The sequence below is a fragment of the Carcharodon carcharias genome, chromosome 18 (genome assembly GCF_017639515.1).
Source record: "Carcharodon carcharias isolate sCarCar2 chromosome 18, sCarCar2.pri, whole genome shotgun sequence".
NCBI lineage: Eukaryota > Metazoa > Chordata > Chondrichthyes > Lamniformes > Lamnidae > Carcharodon > Carcharodon carcharias.
In genome coordinates, this window is record NC_054484.1 from 1,189,472 (window position 1) to 1,207,121 (window position 17,650).

The window sequence follows — 17,650 nt, forward strand, 5'->3', positions numbered from 1 at the left end:
TCCAGGTAATTCTGTTTTTGTTTTGGATTTCCAGCATCCGCAGTTTTTTTGTTGTTTATATAACATGGCTGCTCTCACACACCTCAGTATGGGGAATAAGCAGCAGCCTTGCCTGTTACACCCACATCCCATCAATGATTGAAAGACCAAATGTCAAATTTACCCCAATTAACAAAAATAATTCTAGTTTTTCCCCAATTACTTTCAATTCCTGTTTTATTACAACCATTTCCAAAGTTCCATTTTTTCCAATTGTGAAGTTTACTTTAGCAAATTGGTTCATTTGCAAGTGAAGCTGAAGCTTTCACTCTCAATAGTTGGTGCTCATGTTATAAGAAATCTTTCAGCATGAGAATGCTGAGACACCACATTCCTATTTATTTTAGACGGTGTTAACTGTTCTGTATCAGGCTGACCGAGCGTTGTTGCTTTATTGGAATGTGTGAGATTGACTGCAAGTGATGTATTTAAACAGATTCCAATCATCAGCAAATTCCTGCCCCACCCTCTCCCACACCCAACCAGGCAGCAGATTCCTGTCACCACCCCCCCACCACCCCCGCTGCACCCGCCCCCACCCCCTCAGGCAGCAAAAGATTGAACAAAATCAAAAGCAGCACAATACACGGCTAAACCCAGCCCACTGGCCTGGAGCTGCCCTCATTTAGCTGAGCGAGTGATCATCTTAATAACTTCACATCTCAGATCAATAGATTTTTGCCAGCCAAGGGAATTAATGGATAATGAAGCAATGTGGGTAGGTTATATGCTTCAGACCCAGGTCAGCTATGATCGCTCTGACTGGTGGAGCAGGATTCAGGGTCTAAATGGCCCCCTCCTATTTCTGAATTGTGAGATAAACCCTCTCACTGGGCAAGACGGTGCAGAATGGGAAGTGGTCTGATCAACACCTGTTCATTCTATCAATCAATCTTCAACATTGTTCATCCTTCCACTTCTCCAGCTCGGATTTACCCCCCACCCCCCCACAACGAGCTGCAGCCCCCTCATGCCCACCATCCATTAACAGCCAGCTCGGATTTACCCCCCACCCCCCCACAACGAGCTGCAGCCCCCTCATGCCCACCATCCATTAACAGCCAGCTCCGATTTACCCCCCACCCCCCCCACAACGAGCTGCAGCCCCCTCATGCCCACCATCCATTAACAGCCAGCTCCGATTTACCCCCCACAACGAGCTGCAGCCCCCTCATGCCCACCATCCATTAACAGCCAGCTCCGATTTACCCCCCACAACGAGCTGCAGCCCCCTCATGCCCACCATCCATTAACAGCCAGCTCCGATTTACCCCCCACCCCCCCACAACGAGCTGCAGCCCCCTCATGGCCACCTTCCACACATGCAGCTCCCCAGCCAGCCAGTTCTGTGGGTTCACACGACATTTCAGGAAAGGCCTGCAGTCACCAGAAAGAAGCCCACAGCCACAGTTGAGTCGAGTGCACTGCATCACCACAGCCTCACACAGCAGCTTCTCCCTTTCTCAGCCTTTTGCTGTCTGCTCTCAATTCCAGTGTCTCCAATTTCTTTTTGCTCCGTCTCTGGTGAATTCTCTGTTGTTTCTTCAGCTGATACTCGGCCATGTTATCGATGCTCATTTTGTACAAATTACTGCAGCTAATTTCAGTGGCTGAGCCTGCCAGGGGGACAATAAAGAATGACAGTTAAAGGTGGTAGTCTGATCGAGGGGGATTATGGGGTTTATATCTAGAGCAACAGATACCCAGGAGTGAGCTACAGACTGGGAATCTAATCGAGTGGCTCAGAGTAGTCTATATATAGAATTACAACTTGTATTTATGGGGCCAGGCAGCTGAAGGCACTGTCACCAATGATGGCACGATTAAAATCGGGGATGCTCAAGAGGCTGGAATTCAACAAGTGCAGAGATATTGGGGAATTGTGGGGCTGGAGATTAGAGGTAGGATGCTTTGGAAGGTGGGGGGGGGGGGCCATGGGGGATTTGAAAACAAGCATGAGAATTTTAAAATTGAGGCCTTGTTTAATCAGGAGCCAATGTGGGTCAGTGAGCACAGAGGTGAGAGGTGAGTTAGGACACGGGTTTCTGAGATTTGGATGATGTCAAGTTTACGGAGGGAGATCAGCCAGGAACATGTTGGAATGGTCAAGCCCAGAGGTAACAAAGGCAGGAATGAGGGTTTTAGCAGCCGATGAGAGGACAGGAGGTGGTTTTAGTGACAGCACAAATAGGAAGTTACAAGATTGCAGACAGTCTCAAACTGTTACCAGGACGAGGGGTGGAGCCAGTGGTGGGAAAGGAAATTCTGGCTCATCCAGTACTGGATGTCGGATAAGCAGTCTGATCCTTTAGGAAGAGTGGAGGAGTTGAGAGAGGTGGTGGTGAGGTCGAGCTGGGTGTCCTCGGTGTACATGTGAAAGCTAATGCTGTCTTCAGGTGATGTCATTGAGGAGCACTAAGTAGATGAGAAATAGGAGTGGCTAAGGGGAGATCCTCAAGGGGTACGGGGATGGCGTGGGCAAGTATTATTGAGGTAGATGATCAGCTATGGATCCAACTGAATGGCAGAGCAGGCTCGACAGGCTGAATGACCCCCTCCTGTTCCTATGTTAAGGGATACCAGAGGTAATGGGGTGGGAGCAGGAAGAGAAGCCATTGCAGCAGAATCTCTGGCCACGATTAGATAGATAAGAATGGAACAGGTGAGAGCAGTCCCACCCAGCTGGACAACAGTGGGGAGGATGGTGTGGTCAAACTGTGTCAAAGGCTGCAAACAGGTCGAGAAAGATTTGGGGATGGGGAAGGGAAAGTTTACCTTTGTCACAGTCACACAAGTTGTCATTTGTGATTTTGATAAGAGCCGTTTTTGGTCCTGGGATACGGGTCCCACTCACAGCCACCCTCCCTGGGGTACAGGTCCCACTGGCACCAACCCTCCCTGGGGTACGGGTCCCGCTGGCGCCAACCCCCCCTGGGGTACGGGTCCCCCTGGCACCAACCCCCCCCGGGGTACGGGTCCCCCTGGCACCAACCCCCCCTGGGGTACGGGTCCCGCTGGCACCAACCCGCCCTGGGGTAGATTTACCTACCCTGGAATACTGGCCAGTTGGCACGAATGACCTCTTTGATCCTCATCTGATCTGGATGATCTGGAATTTCCTGTTGAAGAGATGAGCGGATTTTAGTATTCACACGGTTTACAAAATGTTGATGTGAGATTGGCTGTCACAGCAACGGTTGAGTTAAGGGTTCCCCGAATTCTTGAGCCTCAGGGCCTGTCCCAGTAGAGTGTGAATTTACTGAGGTATGAGCGCCTTCAGTTCTGTAAACTCTGGAACATTTTGATATTCTTTGCCTGAGGTCACAATCTGAGCAGCTAATTTATTCCATAAATGGGGAGAATCTCTACCTTCCCAATTTCACTTCTCCTCTCACACTGCCCCATCACTGCTCACAGACTCCATCCTGTCACACAGGAACATAAGAAATAGGAGGAGTGGGCCATTCATCCCATCAAGCCACTCTGTCATTCAAACAGATCATGGTTGACCATTTACCTCTGTTAGGGGGAAATTCAAAATGCTAAAAGAGAATACAGTAAGAATTTATTGAAAAACCCTTAATCTCCTGGCTGCTAAATATATTAAAAGTTGAAGATTACCAGATGAACATTGCACAGCCTTGAGAGTCAGACTGGAGACAAAAAGTATAATATAAATTAGATTAAGGTGTACTCCCCTCTCACATAGGGAAGGGGCAGATGGTTTTAGCTTAGATATGGGAAGACAAACAAAGGACAAAGAGGGGACTTTGATGAAACACACACAGTCTTGAGTTGTGAGAACCAAGGTCTTTGGATAATATAATTAAAACATGTACGCAATCAAAATTATGCGTACACTCTTTAGAATAATTGATTAGCAAAATCACCTGTTTATGTACTCAATAGGATAGAGTTAGCATGGGACCGGTGTGTCGGTTCCGACTGGATGTAATCAAATGTGTTATGATAAGAAAAAGTACAAAAGTAATGAAATGTAATCAATCTGGGAGCTGGGTCTTCATTCTTAGGTATGTTTGCGGCTCCCTTGCATATGCTTGAATAAAACCGGTAAAAAGGAAGCCTGAATCTCTGGGGGTTGTTGCAGGATTGGAGAGTGTACCATCTTCACCTCTTAGGCCATTTTTCTCCAGTATCCCCATATCCCTTGATGTCATTGGTATCTAGCCATCTATCGATTTCTATCTTGAACCTGCTCAAGGATTGAGCTTCCACAGTCCTCCGGGATAGAGAATCCCAAAGATTCACCTCCCTTTGAGTGAAGAAATTCCCGAGACTGTGTCCCCTGGTTCTAGGCTCATCAGCCAGGGAAAACCTCCTACCCACATCTACCCTGTCAGAATTTAGTAAGCTTCAAGAGGTCACTGACCTACGATCCTGCCCCCCCCCAACCCTCCACTGTCGAATATGAATGAGCAGCAGCCCCATCCCCCTCAACCACTCACCTGCCACAACCCCTCCTGCAGTTGGTACAGAACAGCCACCTCACCATCCAGGATCCAGAGCCCCCCAGAGTCATCGAACGACATATCGCAGGCGCGCTGTTTCACTGTGATTGTCTGCCGGTGAACCAGTCTCAAAGATTCCACATCCAGCTCCAGGACATACACTGAGGAGAAACTGAGCAACCGGGGCTTCAGTACAGGAAACATAGGGTAATATCACACAGCACAGAGTAAACCTCCCTCTACACTGTCCCCATCAAACACTCCCAGGGCAGGTACAGCACGGGGTTAGATACAGAGTAAACCTCCCTCAACACTGTCCCCATCAAACACTCCCAGGGCAGGTACAGCACAGGGTTAGATACAGAGTAAAACTCCCTCTACACTGTCCCCATCAAACACTCCCAGGACAGGTACATCACAGGGTTAGATACAGAGTAAAGCTCCCTCTACACTGTCCCCATCAAACACTCCCAGGACAGGTACAGCGCGGGGTTAGATACAGAGTAAAGCTCCCTCTACACTGTCCCCATCAAACACTCCCGGGACAGGTACAGCGCGGGGTTAGATACAGAGTAAAGTTCCCTCTACACTGTCCCCATCAAACACTCCCAGGACAGGTACAGCACGGGGTTAGATACAGAGTAAAGCTCCCTCTACACTGTCCCCATCAAACACTCCCAGGACAGGTACAGCACAGGGTTAGATACAGAGTAAAGCTCCCTCTACACTGTCCCCATCAAACACTCCCGGGACAGGTACAGCGCGGGGTTAGATACAGAGTAAAGTTCCCTCTACACTGTCCCCATCAAACACTCCCAGGACAGGTACAGCACAGGGTTAGATACAGAGTAAAGTTCCCTCTACACTGTCCCCATCAAACACTCCCAGGACAGGTACAGCACGGGGTTAGATACAGAGTAAAGCTCCCTCTACACTGTCCCCATCAAACACTCCCAGGACAGGTACAGCACAGGGTTAGATACAGAGTAAAGCTCCCTCTACACTGTCCCCATCAAACACTCCCAGGACAGGTACAGCACAGGGTTATAGAGTAAATTTGACTCTGATGGCATTATATTATACTAAGATTTCCACTCCCCACAGCAGTTGTCCTGTGTCCTGAGTGAGATGGCAAGTTCTGTGCCATATGGAGTCAACTTAAACACCGTGAGATATCACTGCTCCCAATGCGGTTTCCTCTACATTGGAGAGACCAAACGCAGACTGGGTGACCGCTTTGCAGAACACCTGCGGTCTGTCCGCAAGCATGACCCAGACCTCCCTGTCACTTGCCATTTCAACGCCCCACCCTGCTCTCATGCCCATCCTTGGTCTGCTGCAATGTTCCAGTGAAGCTCAAGGCAAATTGGAGGAACAGCACCTCATCTTCCAACTAGGCACTTTACAGCCTTCCGGACTGAATATTGAGTTAAACAATTTTAGATCATGAACTCTCTCCTCCATCCCACCCCTTCTTTATCCCCTTTTTCTAATATTCATTCTCATTTCTTAATTTTTATTTTTTCATTTTCTAATCTTTATCCACATTTTTATTTTTATTATTCTTATTTTCATTTTTATTCATTGTTTTATCCCCACCTTTTATCCTATTTTCAATCATTTTTCCCACCACTGTCCCCTCCCCCCACCCCACCCGCACTAGGGCCATCGGTCACTTGTTCATGTTGTTCTTTCCAGAGTGCTTACCCTGGTCCTGCTATTACCACATTCTCCTTTCTGATCTTAATGCCACCATCAGCACCTCCTTTAGCCTTTACCATCACCATTAACACCCCCTTTAGTAACACCATTAACACCCCCTTTAGTAACACCATTAACACCCCCTTAACCACCACCATTAACACCCCCTTTACCACCACCATTGACACCCCCTTAACCACCACCATTGACACCCCCTTTACCACCACCATTAACACCCCCTTTACCACCACCATTAACACCCCCTTAACCACCACCATTAACACCCCCTTTACCACCACCATTAACACCCCCTTTACCACCACCATTAACACCCCCTTTACCACCACCATTAACACCCCCTTTACCACTACCATTAACACCCCCTTTACCACCACCATTAACACCCCCTTTAGTAACACCATTAACACCCCTTTAGTAACACCATTAACACCCCCTTTAGTAACACCATTAACACCCCCTTTAGTAACACCATTAACACCCCCTTTACCACCACCATTAACACCCCCTTTACCACCATTAACACCCCCTTTACCACCACCATTAACACCCCCTTTACCACCACCATTAGCACCCCCTTTACCACCACCATTAACACCCCCTTTAGTAACACCATTAACACCCCCTTTACCACCACCATTAACACCCCCTTTACCACCACCATTAACACCCCCTTTACCACCACCATTAACACCCCCTTTACCACCACCATTAGCACCCCCTTTACCACCACCATTAGCACCCCCTTTACCACCACCATTAACAACCCCTTTATCACCACCATTAACAACCCCTTTACCACCACCATTAACAACCCCTTTACCACCACCATTAACACCCACTTTACCACCACCATTAACACCCCCTTTACCACCACCATTAACACCCCCTTTACCACCACCATTAACACCCCCTTTACCACCACCATTAACACCCCCTTTACCACCACCATTAACACCCCCTTTACCACCACCATTAACACCCCCTTTACCACCACCATTAACAACCCTTTGTCCTTTTGTTCACAACGTCTCTGGCAATCTCTCCTTTGCCTCCACCTATCCCTGGCCTTCTATCCAGCTTCACTTGCTCCACCCTCCTTAAACAGTATAAATTTCATCACATTTTTACTTCTCTTTAGCTCTGAAGAGTCATAAGGACTAGAAACGTTAACTGTTTTTTTTCTCTCCACAGATGCTGTCAGACCTGCTGAGTTTTTCCAGCATTTTCTCTTTTTGTTTCAGATTTCCAGCATCTGCAGTATTTTGCTTTTATCTTAGTGTCAGATCCAGCCTTGGAAGAACTGCTCAAATTCAACCAATCTCAGCACAATGACCAACTGGAGCAGTTCCCAGCACTGGGAACATCAGCCCCATTCAAAGAGGTGAATCCTAGAATCGACAGAGGATTCAGGGGAGTCATTCTGTAGTCATACTTACGTATCACACAAAACAGCAAAGAAATTTGCCCCTCTGCAATGGGCTAGCCGCACGACAGCACGTCGGGCCTGCAACAGAGAGAAGTAGGTTAGTGCTGGGGTTACAACATCCAGCAACATCAGTGGCAAGTTAGAACAAGGTCAGACAACTTACCTAAGTAATTTGTAGGCATGTGAAAGTGTTTAATTTGCTGTTCAATTAATAAATGTTTGATTTAGTTTTATATAAAACCTCTTGAAGCTTGGTGGTTTTATTATTGAACTCAGAGCTGCATCTCACACATACCAATTGAAAATATCAGTTATGACAGATGTTCATGTTTCCCTCTGGGATTCAAACAACTCAGCCTTTACCAACTGCTGTGTCATAACAGCAGCTGAGTGTGAACCCAAGGTTTTGAACAGGCTGCTATAATGTGAGACCGTTAGCAAGGAGAGGGATGGAGGCTGGAGCTTGGGGATGGAGTGTGGAGGTGGGATTGAAAACAATGGCTTCAGTCTTCCCAATATCTAACTGGAGGGAATTTCTGCTCTTTCAGTACCGGATGTGGGATAAGCAGTCTGATAATTTAGCAACAGTGGGGGAGCTGAGAGAGGGGGTAGTGAGGCAGAGCTGGCACAGGGCCAGACCCCTCAAGCCATGGACAAATGGACAGGGGGAGGTGCAGCCTGCAGACAGTACTTACCTTCTGACACCCAGAAGGCTGTAGCTCACTCAGTTCAAGGCAGTGCAGCTGCGTTCCATTTTCATATTCCCACAACCTGACAGTCCCGTCCTGCAGGTCAGAAGGAGTTTAATATAACATCCAAAGGTTACAAAATCTCAGGATATACAGAACAGGTCAAAGTGCTAACAGGGGCTGTCTAGTGTTCTCTCACACACCACTCCCCCCTTTAAATGGTGTTAGCGTCTCTGCTTCAGTGACCCTCAGAGTACAGGCCCTATTCCAATATCCTCCCCACCATGTGAAAACATTTCATCAAACTCCCACCTACATTCTTCCAGCAATAATCATAGAATGGTTCCAGAACAGGAAGCCATTTGGCCCATCGAGGCTGTTCTGGCTACCTGCAAGAACAAGTTACCTAGTGCCACCACCTCACCCGATTCCAGTAGCCTTGTAATCTTTTCTTCTTCAGGTAATGATCCAATTTCTTTTTGAAAGCAATGATTGAATATGCCTCCACCACACTCACAGATTCTAACCACTCACTGCACTAAGACATATTTTCCCTCATGTCACCATTGCTTCTTTTACCAAACACCTTAAATTGGCATCCTTTGGCTCTTGATCATTGCACCAATGGGAACAGTTTCTCCCTACCTACTCTGACCAGACCCTTCTTGATTTTGGATATGTCTATCAGATCTCCTCTCAACCTTCTCTTCTTAGTAGAAACTCCCCAGTTTTTCCATTTTAGGCAGCTGACGTTCCTTACCCCTGGAACCACTCTTGTGAATCTTTTCTGCACCTTTGTAAATTTAGTTTATAATAAAATAAATATAATAAAATAAAACAAATCTGATAAATTTGTCAAACAATTTCCCTTTCACAAAATCATGTTGACTTCGTCTGATTGTATTATGATTTTTAAAAATCCCACCACTTTAATAATCTTCAATGTGTCCCTAGTTACTGATTAACTAGCTAGTGACAATCCTCAATGTGTACCTAGTTACTGATTAACTAGCTAGTGACAATCCTCAATGTGTAAAAACAAAAAAACTGCGGATGCTGGAAATCCAAAACAAAAACAGAATTACCTGGAAAAACTCAGCAGGTCTGGCAGCATCGGCGGAGAAGAAAAGAGTTGACGTTTCGAGTCCTCATGACCCTTCGACAGGAAGATTAAACTAGCTAGTGACAGTCCTCAATGTGTCCCTAGTTACTGAAACAACCTCTCACTATTGAACTTCTCAAGATGGAATTTGTCTAATTTTGAAAACCTCTTCGATTTCTCCTGGTCAAATGAAAATAAACCTCTAATTTTTCAGGCCTTTCTCCATTATTGTAACCTTATGTTTGGTCCATTCCAGTGAACCTTCACTATCCCAGTCCTATGGCTCCAATATCTTCCTGACAATGGGGTGTCTTGAACAGCACACACTATTCCAGCTGCACTCTAAGCAATGGTCTGTACAATTTCATCTCGCTTCCTTTTGTATTCACTGTCGCAGTGTATAAACCAAGATCCCCACCCCCTCTACGATCTTATCCACCTGTACCAAGCTCACACTTTGCTTCATTCTTACGCTGTCATCTTTTATAAATGCACTTGTGTTCACTTTTCTTTATTCCAAATGCTAAGCGCCAGCCCCACCCCCCCTAACTTGCAATCAGTTACCTTCAATATAATTTTCCTGGTGTCCAATTCTTCAGTATTTAAAGGAATGGGGAACCAAACCAATTTCAGAATAGATCTCAGGGATACTGCATTGCAAGCTTAAATATTCCCTCACCTCTCCATCCATACAACTACATTTACAATAAAATTTGAGGTGTTATCCTTGCCCCAGTGAGTTAAGGCACCCTTGTCTGAGTCACAAGGTTCTGGGTTCAGGTCCCACTCCAGAGACTTGAGCACACAATCCTGGCCAACACTCCCGTTCAGTCCAAAGAGACGATATTACATGTTCCAGAGGGAAGTGATATTACTACATTACCTACCCCAGAGCCAGATACCAGCAGTTGTGGATGATTTGGAGGAATGGAAAGCTCACTAACAAACCTGTGGAGAGAGAAACATTTTGCTTCATTCTTTGATCTGGGTACTAGAACCTGTTTTCAGGGTCCCAAACTCCAGTAGGACCTGACTGCCAGCTACATTCAAAACTGGAGCCTTGGGTGACAGTTTGAATAAAACCCTTCCATTCTTTATTTTGCATACTTTATCTTACGTGTCACCATTCCAACATCTCCTCACACTGTCCATCCAGATCCATGGCCCACAACAATTACACCAATCCTCTCCATTCTGATAAGGTGTTCAGCACATCACATGGAGTAGGACCCCGCCCCCGCCTCCCCACCCGGATGCCCCCCCCCCCACCCCGGACCCCCCCTCTCCCGCCTCCCCACACAGACCCCCAACCCCCGCCTCGAAGCGCTGACCCCCCACATGGCTCCAAGTGGAAAGTTGATGTGGAGACACAGTGAGGTTATAACAGCTACTGGATCGACAGGGATGATGCACTTGGGCTCAGGGAAATCTGTTGGCGGAAGAGCCTTTTCAGAGATCCCAGCCCTGGGAAACCCTGAGGAATCTGCTCAGAGATTCCAGCCCTGGGAAACCCTGAGGAACCTGCTCAGAGATTCCAGCCCTGGGAAACCCTGAGGAACCTGCTCAGAGATTCCAGCCCTGGGAAACCCTGAGGAACCTGCTCATAGATCCCAGCCCAGCAGCATCAGACCCTCTGTGCTGATTTCATCACACGTTTAAAGGCTGACTGTGAACATACTCGCGATGTCCCAGGCAGAATGCCTCAATGACGTACGGCTGCTCCAGTAAACTGACTCGAATCTTCTCATCCCGATCGGCTGTAATAACATGTCGACTGTCTGGACTAACTGCCTGTTGAGGGAAGCAGAACAGTTACTCACAGCAGCTCGTGGGTACAGCACCCATTTCCCTCCCCTCCACCCTCATGCAGTCTGTGTACACTGCTCTCTTTCAGCTGGCTTTTCAGTTCAAAAGTTCACTGAGTGAAATCTCCCATGTACACTCCTTCCAGCAACCTCCAGCATTGGTGTTCCTCTCCGCAGATACTGTCAGACCTGAATTTTTCCAGCTATTTTTGTTTTTGCTTCAGATTTCCAGCATCTACAGTATTTTGTTTTTATCTTAGTGGATGTACAGGGCCTGGGCTCAAAAGGTGGAGGGGTAGAGATCAGCAGTCAGAGATTGATCTGGAGGCTTTGGATGTTTCTTTATAACATTTTGTAGGATTTAAAATCCTGGCATGACAATACTGTAGGGCTAGTGTGTCTATTACAGGCCCTATACATACTGAATCACCCATACTCCTTATGTCCTTCCCCCCCTCCTTACATCCCCACCTCCAAACACAATCCCCCATCTTACCACAGCCAGCAGCATGGAGAGGTGCCCAAGTTGGAGTTGCCCTGGGCTGTGTGGCTCGCTGATGGAGAAGCTGTAGACATCCCCAGATTTATCAGCCAGCAGGATCTGGTCCTCTGTTCCTGTGATAGCCAGTGAGGTGGATCGACGAAGCGCAGAGCTGTAGTGACAGAACGGGAGAGAACGAGGAAGAAAAACTGTGAGCACAAGAGCGTGAGTGTGTATACAAAAGAGAGAGTGAGAGATAGAGGAGGATGTCCCTCTATTGAGGTGAGTGGTGACTTACCGGACGCTGACACACTCCCAGGGTCTGGTACGAAACAGCAGCAGCTGCTTGTTGTCCACAGTCACAGCAACGTAGGTCCCAGAAGGGGAGAAGGCAAAGGCCACAACCCCATTGCTTTCCTTGTCACCAGATGACCCATCCTGCCTGAAACACAAAGACTCTCCTCAGTCTACTGTGCAACAGACAGGGAATAACAGAAATAATCAACAGAGCAACTGACACCCTCACGCAGTCCCATCCCCCCCAACCTTACCACCCAGCCCACAGCTGCATTATCTGGTCGTTATCACATTGCTGTTTGCGGGATCTTGCTGTGTGCAAACTGACTCCTGTGTTTCCTACATTACAACAGTGAGAATCTCTTCAAAAGCAGACAATTAAACTGCATGTGGAGCTGCTGTCCCAGCACTGCCACTGTCTACTCTGGGCACTGGCTTCCCAGAGCTAACGAAAACTATTCCAGCTGACGTCTCTTCCCAGACAGTGTCTCAGTGAGGGACTGCACTCATTTCAAACTCGCTGTTCAATCACAAACACTTTCAGGCACTGCTCCTGTAGATGCAGAAACTGCAACTGCTGAAGAACAAAAGGAGAACCAGAGGCCAGAACACAACCACTGAGCAATGGAGAATCTGTAATAACCCATGACTGGGGAGGAAGTTCTGGGATGTTTGGCTTCCTCCTGTGCACAGGGCAGTCTCTGCACTCGACTTTACCTTTACCTTTCAGTTTGAGTGGAGCAATCATAAACAAAAGGCTCCCTGTGGAAAAAACACAACAAACATTCATTAATAAAACCTTCAACAGAGAAAGTGAAGGGGGGGGGGGGAAGAGAGGAAGGGGGGGAGGGGGGTCACCGGGGAGGGGGGACACGGGGGGGGGGGGGGAGGGGGGACATGGGGACACGGGAGGGGAGTGGAGGGGGGGGCGCACAGGGGCGGTCCGGCCGCTCTCTCTCACCCGCTCTCCCCCAAGTTGAGGCCCAAGATCCGGGAGCCGCCGGCGAGAAACACGAGAGAGCCACAGCACCCCAACGCCATCTTCCCCACTTCACTTCCGGGGTAATGCCGTCTGACCCCGGTGTACCGGGTATTAGGTTCCCCCTCTCCCGGTGTCCGGGGTTTCCAGTCCCCACGGTGTCCCGCGTTTCCGGTCCCCCTCCCACGCCTCGGTGTCCCAGGTTTCCGGTCCCCCCTGCCTCGGTGTCCCGGGTTTCCTGTCCCCCCTGCCTCGGTGTCCCGGGTTTCCTGTCCCCCCTGCCTCGGTGTCCCGGGTTTCCTGTCCCCCCTGCCTCGGTGTCCCGGGTTTCCTGTCCCCCCTGCCTCGGTGTCCCGGGTTTCCTGTCCCCCCTGCCTCGGTGTCCCGGGTTTCCGGTCCTCCCGGTGTCTGTTCCGCCCGGAGACGGGAAGATGGCGATGCTGGCGCTCGGGCTCGGAGTCCGCGGCCTGCGGCAGGTACAGGGCCGGCCGGGGGTGGGGGCCCCGGGAAGGACATTCGGCCCGTCCGCTCCGTGCTGGACACGGTCCCAGTGAATTAATATGACTGCACCCGGAGCGGAATCGACATTAAACCAACTGATGACGCAGGTCATCGTCACCTTGCTGTGTGTGGGATCTTGCTGTGCAGTGAGCGGCTGTCCCGCCCTTTCTGCGCTTGGCCCTAATTTGGACTGTTTGTTTCTTGTTCAGCCTGTGGGAGAGTCACTGGGGGGCTGGTCTGGGCTGGGGGCCGAGAGAATGTCCTGTGTTCACGGGGCGGCGGGGTCATGTTGGAGTTGTATAGAACCTTGGTGAGGCCACAGCTGGAGTACTGTGTGCAGTTCTGGTCACCACATTATAGGAAGGATGTAATTGCATTGGAGGGGGTGCAGAGGAGATTCACCAGGATGTTGCCTGGGATGAAACATTTAAGTTATGAAGAGAGGTTGGATAGATTTGGGTTGTTTTTGTTGGAGCAGAGAAGACTGAGGGGTGACCTGATCGAGGTGTACAAGATTATGAGGGGCATGGACAGGGTGGATAGGGAGCAGCTGTTCCCCTTAGTTGAAGGATCAGTCACAAGGGGACATAAGTTCAAGGTGAGGGGCAGGAGATTTAGGGGGGATGTGAGGAAAATGGTTTTTACCCAGAGGGTGGTGACAGTCTGGAATGCACTGCCTGGGAGGGTGGTGGAGGTGGGTTGCCTCACAACTTTTAAGAAATATTTAATGAGCACTGGAAATGCCACAGCATACAGGCCTACAGGACAAGTGCTGGAAAATGGGATTATAATAGATGGGTGCACACATGATAGGCCAAATGGCCGGTTTCAGTGCAGTATAACTCTTATGACTCTATTTCTAAAAGCAATCTGGGCTCTCAGCCAAGCCTCATTATGTATGCCTGGCTGAGAACCCAGACATCTATTACAATAAGAGAACGCCTGCTCCCCAGAGGAAACATTGTTTGATTGACAGGTCAGGCTCTCTGAGGTCAATTTCCCTGGAAAAATTTATTAATTTTGCTTCCAATTTCCACCCTTCCATCATTTTCACATGGTCCATCTCTGACACTTCCCTTCCTTGACCTCTCTGTCTCAATTCCTGGTGATAGACTGTCCACCAATATCCATTACAAGCCTACCGACTCCCACAGCTACCTCAACTACAGCTCCTCACACCCCGCTTCCTGTAAGGACTCCATCCCATTCTCTCAGTTCCTTCGCCTCTGTCGCATCTGTTCTGATGATGCCACTTTCCAAAACAGTTCCTCTGACATGTCCTCCTCCTTCTTTAACCAAGGCTTCCCACTCATGGTGGTTGACAGGGCCTTCAACCGTGTCCGGCCCATCTCCTGTGCATCTGCCCTCACACCTTCCTCTCCCTCCCAGAACCATGATAGGGTCCCCCTTGTCCTCACTTATCACCCCACCAGCCTCCGCATTCAAAGAATCATCCTCCGCTATTTCCGCCAACTCCAGCATGATGCCACTACCAAACACATCTTCCCTTCAACCCCCCCCCCCCGCCCCCCCCCCCCCACCCCCCGGTGGCATTCTGCAGGGACCATTCCCTCCAGGACACCCTGGTCCACTCCTCCATCACCCCTTACACCTCAACCCCCTCCCATGGCACCTTCCCACGCAACCGCAGAAGGTGCAACATCTGCCCCTTTACTTCCCCCCTCCTCACCGTCCAAGGGCCCAAACACTCCTTTCAAGTGAATCAGCACTTCCCTCAATTTAGTCTACTGCATTCGCTGCTCCCAATGCGGTTTCCTCTACATTGGAGAGACCAAAAGCAGACTGGGTGACCGCTTTGCAGAACACCTTCGGTCTGTCCGCAAGCATGACCCAGACCTCCCTGTTGCTTGCCATTTCAACACTCCACCCTGCTCTCATGCCCACATGTCCGTCCTTGGCCTGCTGCAATGTTCCAGTGAAGCTCAACGCAAACTGGAGGAACAGCACCTCATCTTCCGACTAGGCACTTTACAGCCTTCCGGACTGAATATTGAGCTCAACAATTTTAGATCATGAACTCTCTCCTCCATCCCCACCCCCTTTCCCATCCCCCTTTGTCCAATAATTTATATTTTTTATATATAATTTTCTTTTTCCACCTATTTTTAAATTTATTTCGATCTATCGTTTTATCTCCACCTTTTAGCCCATTTCGATTCCTTCCCCCACCCCACCCCCACTAGGGCCATCTCTCACAAGCTTGTCCTGCTTTCTACCCTTAATGTCACCATTAGCACATTCCTTTGATAATATCACCACCGTCAACACCTCTTTGTCTTTTTGTCTATGACATCTTTGGCAATCTCTTCTTTGCCTCCATCTATCACTGGTCCTCTATCCAGCTCTACCTGTCCCACCCCCCTCAACCGGCTTATATTTCACCTGATTTCTTTAATTCTGAAGAAGAGTCATACAGACTCGAAACATCGACTCTGTCTTCCTCTCCACAGATGCTGTCAGACCTGCTAAGTTTTTCCAGCTATTTCTGTTTTTGTTTCAGATTTCCAGCATCCGCAGTATTTTGCTTTTATCAATTTCACAATGTTTGTTGGCTCAAGTTAAGTGGCTTCAAGGATTTGTGATTTTTGAGACTTCGAAGGGCCTGGATGATTTACACTGTTATTAACTTGTAATTTAGACTTTTTTTCAAGAGGAAAAACTTCCCAATAAATGATTTTTTTCCCCAGCTGATTTTTTTAAAAATCCCACTTTACACTATGGAATTCATTGGTTCTAGAAAGTGTACAGTGGGCCATTAGGGATGGAAGTGACATAGCTTGGCATGGGGAGCCATCAGGATAGATGGAAAGACAGAGCTTGGCATAGGGGATATGAGGGGACAGGTGGAGGGGCATGAGGTGGCATGGATGAGGTATGTGGAGTGCTTGGAGTCTGAAGGGCCTTTGTATTTGTATTTTAGCTGGGACAAAGTCCCACAGCACTGAGGCAGGCCTGCCTCCATACCCAGCAGCCCCTGTGACTGTCTCCAAACTTCTGCCCCCGTCGGCTTAAATATTCTTTCATGGGATGTAGGCCCATCCCTAATTGCCCTTGAACTGAGCGGCTTGCTAGGCCATTTCAGAGTCAAGCACATTAATATGGATCTGGAGTCACATATAGGGATGAAGAAATGGCAGATTTCCTTCCCTTGAGGACATGAGTGAACCAGGTGGGTTTTTAGAACAATCGATGATAGTTTCATGGTCACCATTACTGAGACTAGCTTTATATTCCAAACTTATTAATTGAATTGAAATTCCAGCAGCTGCTGTGGTGGGATTTGAACCTGCGTCCCCAGAGCGTTAGCCTGGGCCTCTGGATTACTAGCCCAGTGACAGCACCATTATGCCTGCAGCCTGCAACCACTCCCCAGCAATGAAGATGTGTCTTTGTGGGCACTTCTGATGCAGGTGGGCCAGGCCAGGAATTTGCCCGACTACCCCTATCTGCCTCCAGCTTGGAAATCCAGGTCAATGTCTCTTTGCAGCAATATGTTCTAGATTCTAACATCAATGAAACACTTGATTCTTTTTGAATCACAGGTGCTAATGGAGCGGCCGGGGCTTCAAGCAATGACTCTCACCACCAAGGCAACCGGACCACAGAAGAAGAAGAAAGTTAGGGGTAAGGGATGTGAATATTATTCATAGCCAGGGTCTGTTCCTCACACTGGGCACCGGAGACAATCTAACCTCCAGGTTCTGCAAGTAAACTATTTGTATTATAAATAAAGAGCTAAAAAAAAACTTCTCCACCAAAACACACAGCATGGAAACCTGACAACACTGCACTCACTGACGCTCAGTTTGGGTTCCATCAGGGTCACTCAGCTCCTGACCCCATTCCAGCCTTGAGCCAAACATGGACAAAGGAGCTGAGCTCCTGAGGTGAGGTGAGAGTGACTGCCCGTGACATCGGGGTTGCATTTAACCGAGTGTGACATCAAGGAGCCCTAGCAAAACTAGAGTCAATGGGAACATAGGAACAGGAGTAGGCCATTCAGCCCATCGAGCCTGCTCCACCTTTCAGCATGATCCTGGCTGATCATCCATTTCAATGCCTTTTTCCCACATTATCCCCATATCCTTTATATCATTGGTATTTAAAAACCTGTCAGTC

The 17,650-nt window shown here is 48.5% G+C and overlaps 2 protein-coding genes across 3 annotated transcripts in view; one reads left to right on the forward strand and one right to left on the reverse strand.

Moving 5' to 3' along the window:
* Nucleotides 1-1,306: 1,306 nt before the first annotated feature.
* wdr4 (WD repeat domain 4) lies at nucleotides 1,307-13,102 on the reverse strand. 2 transcript variants are annotated; one of them, XM_041211651.1, is made up of 11 exons: nucleotides 12,992-13,102; nucleotides 12,754-12,792; nucleotides 12,032-12,175; nucleotides 11,749-11,905; nucleotides 11,126-11,238; nucleotides 10,335-10,395; nucleotides 8,352-8,441; nucleotides 7,667-7,734; nucleotides 4,506-4,680; nucleotides 3,089-3,158; nucleotides 1,309-1,655 (listed from the first exon to the last, which is right to left on the reverse strand). In XM_041211651.1, exons 1-11 carry the CDS (start codon nucleotides 13,069-13,071, stop codon nucleotides 1,480-1,482), a joined length of 1,173 nt encoding a protein of 390 aa, XP_041067585.1. In that variant the 5' UTR covers nucleotides 13,072-13,102; the 3' UTR covers nucleotides 1,309-1,479. The 2 variants fall into 2 exon arrangements, with proteins under 2 accessions (XP_041067586.1, XP_041067585.1); XM_041211652.1 differs by lacking the exon at nucleotides 12,754-12,792 and having other exon boundaries at nucleotides 1,307-1,655; nucleotides 12,992-13,085.
* Nucleotides 13,103-13,369: 267 nt separating this feature from the next.
* Nucleotides 13,370-17,650, forward strand: part of ndufv3 (NADH:ubiquinone oxidoreductase subunit V3) — a 32,840-nt gene continuing 28,559 nt past the window's right edge. Inside the window, exons 1-2 of the mRNA XM_041210627.1 lie at nucleotides 13,370-13,485; nucleotides 17,074-17,155. Coding sequence (XP_041066561.1) covers nucleotides 13,441-13,485; nucleotides 17,074-17,155 — 127 coding nt within the window. The 5' untranslated portion in view covers nucleotides 13,370-13,440. The remainder of the gene's footprint in view (nucleotides 13,486-17,073; nucleotides 17,156-17,650) is intronic.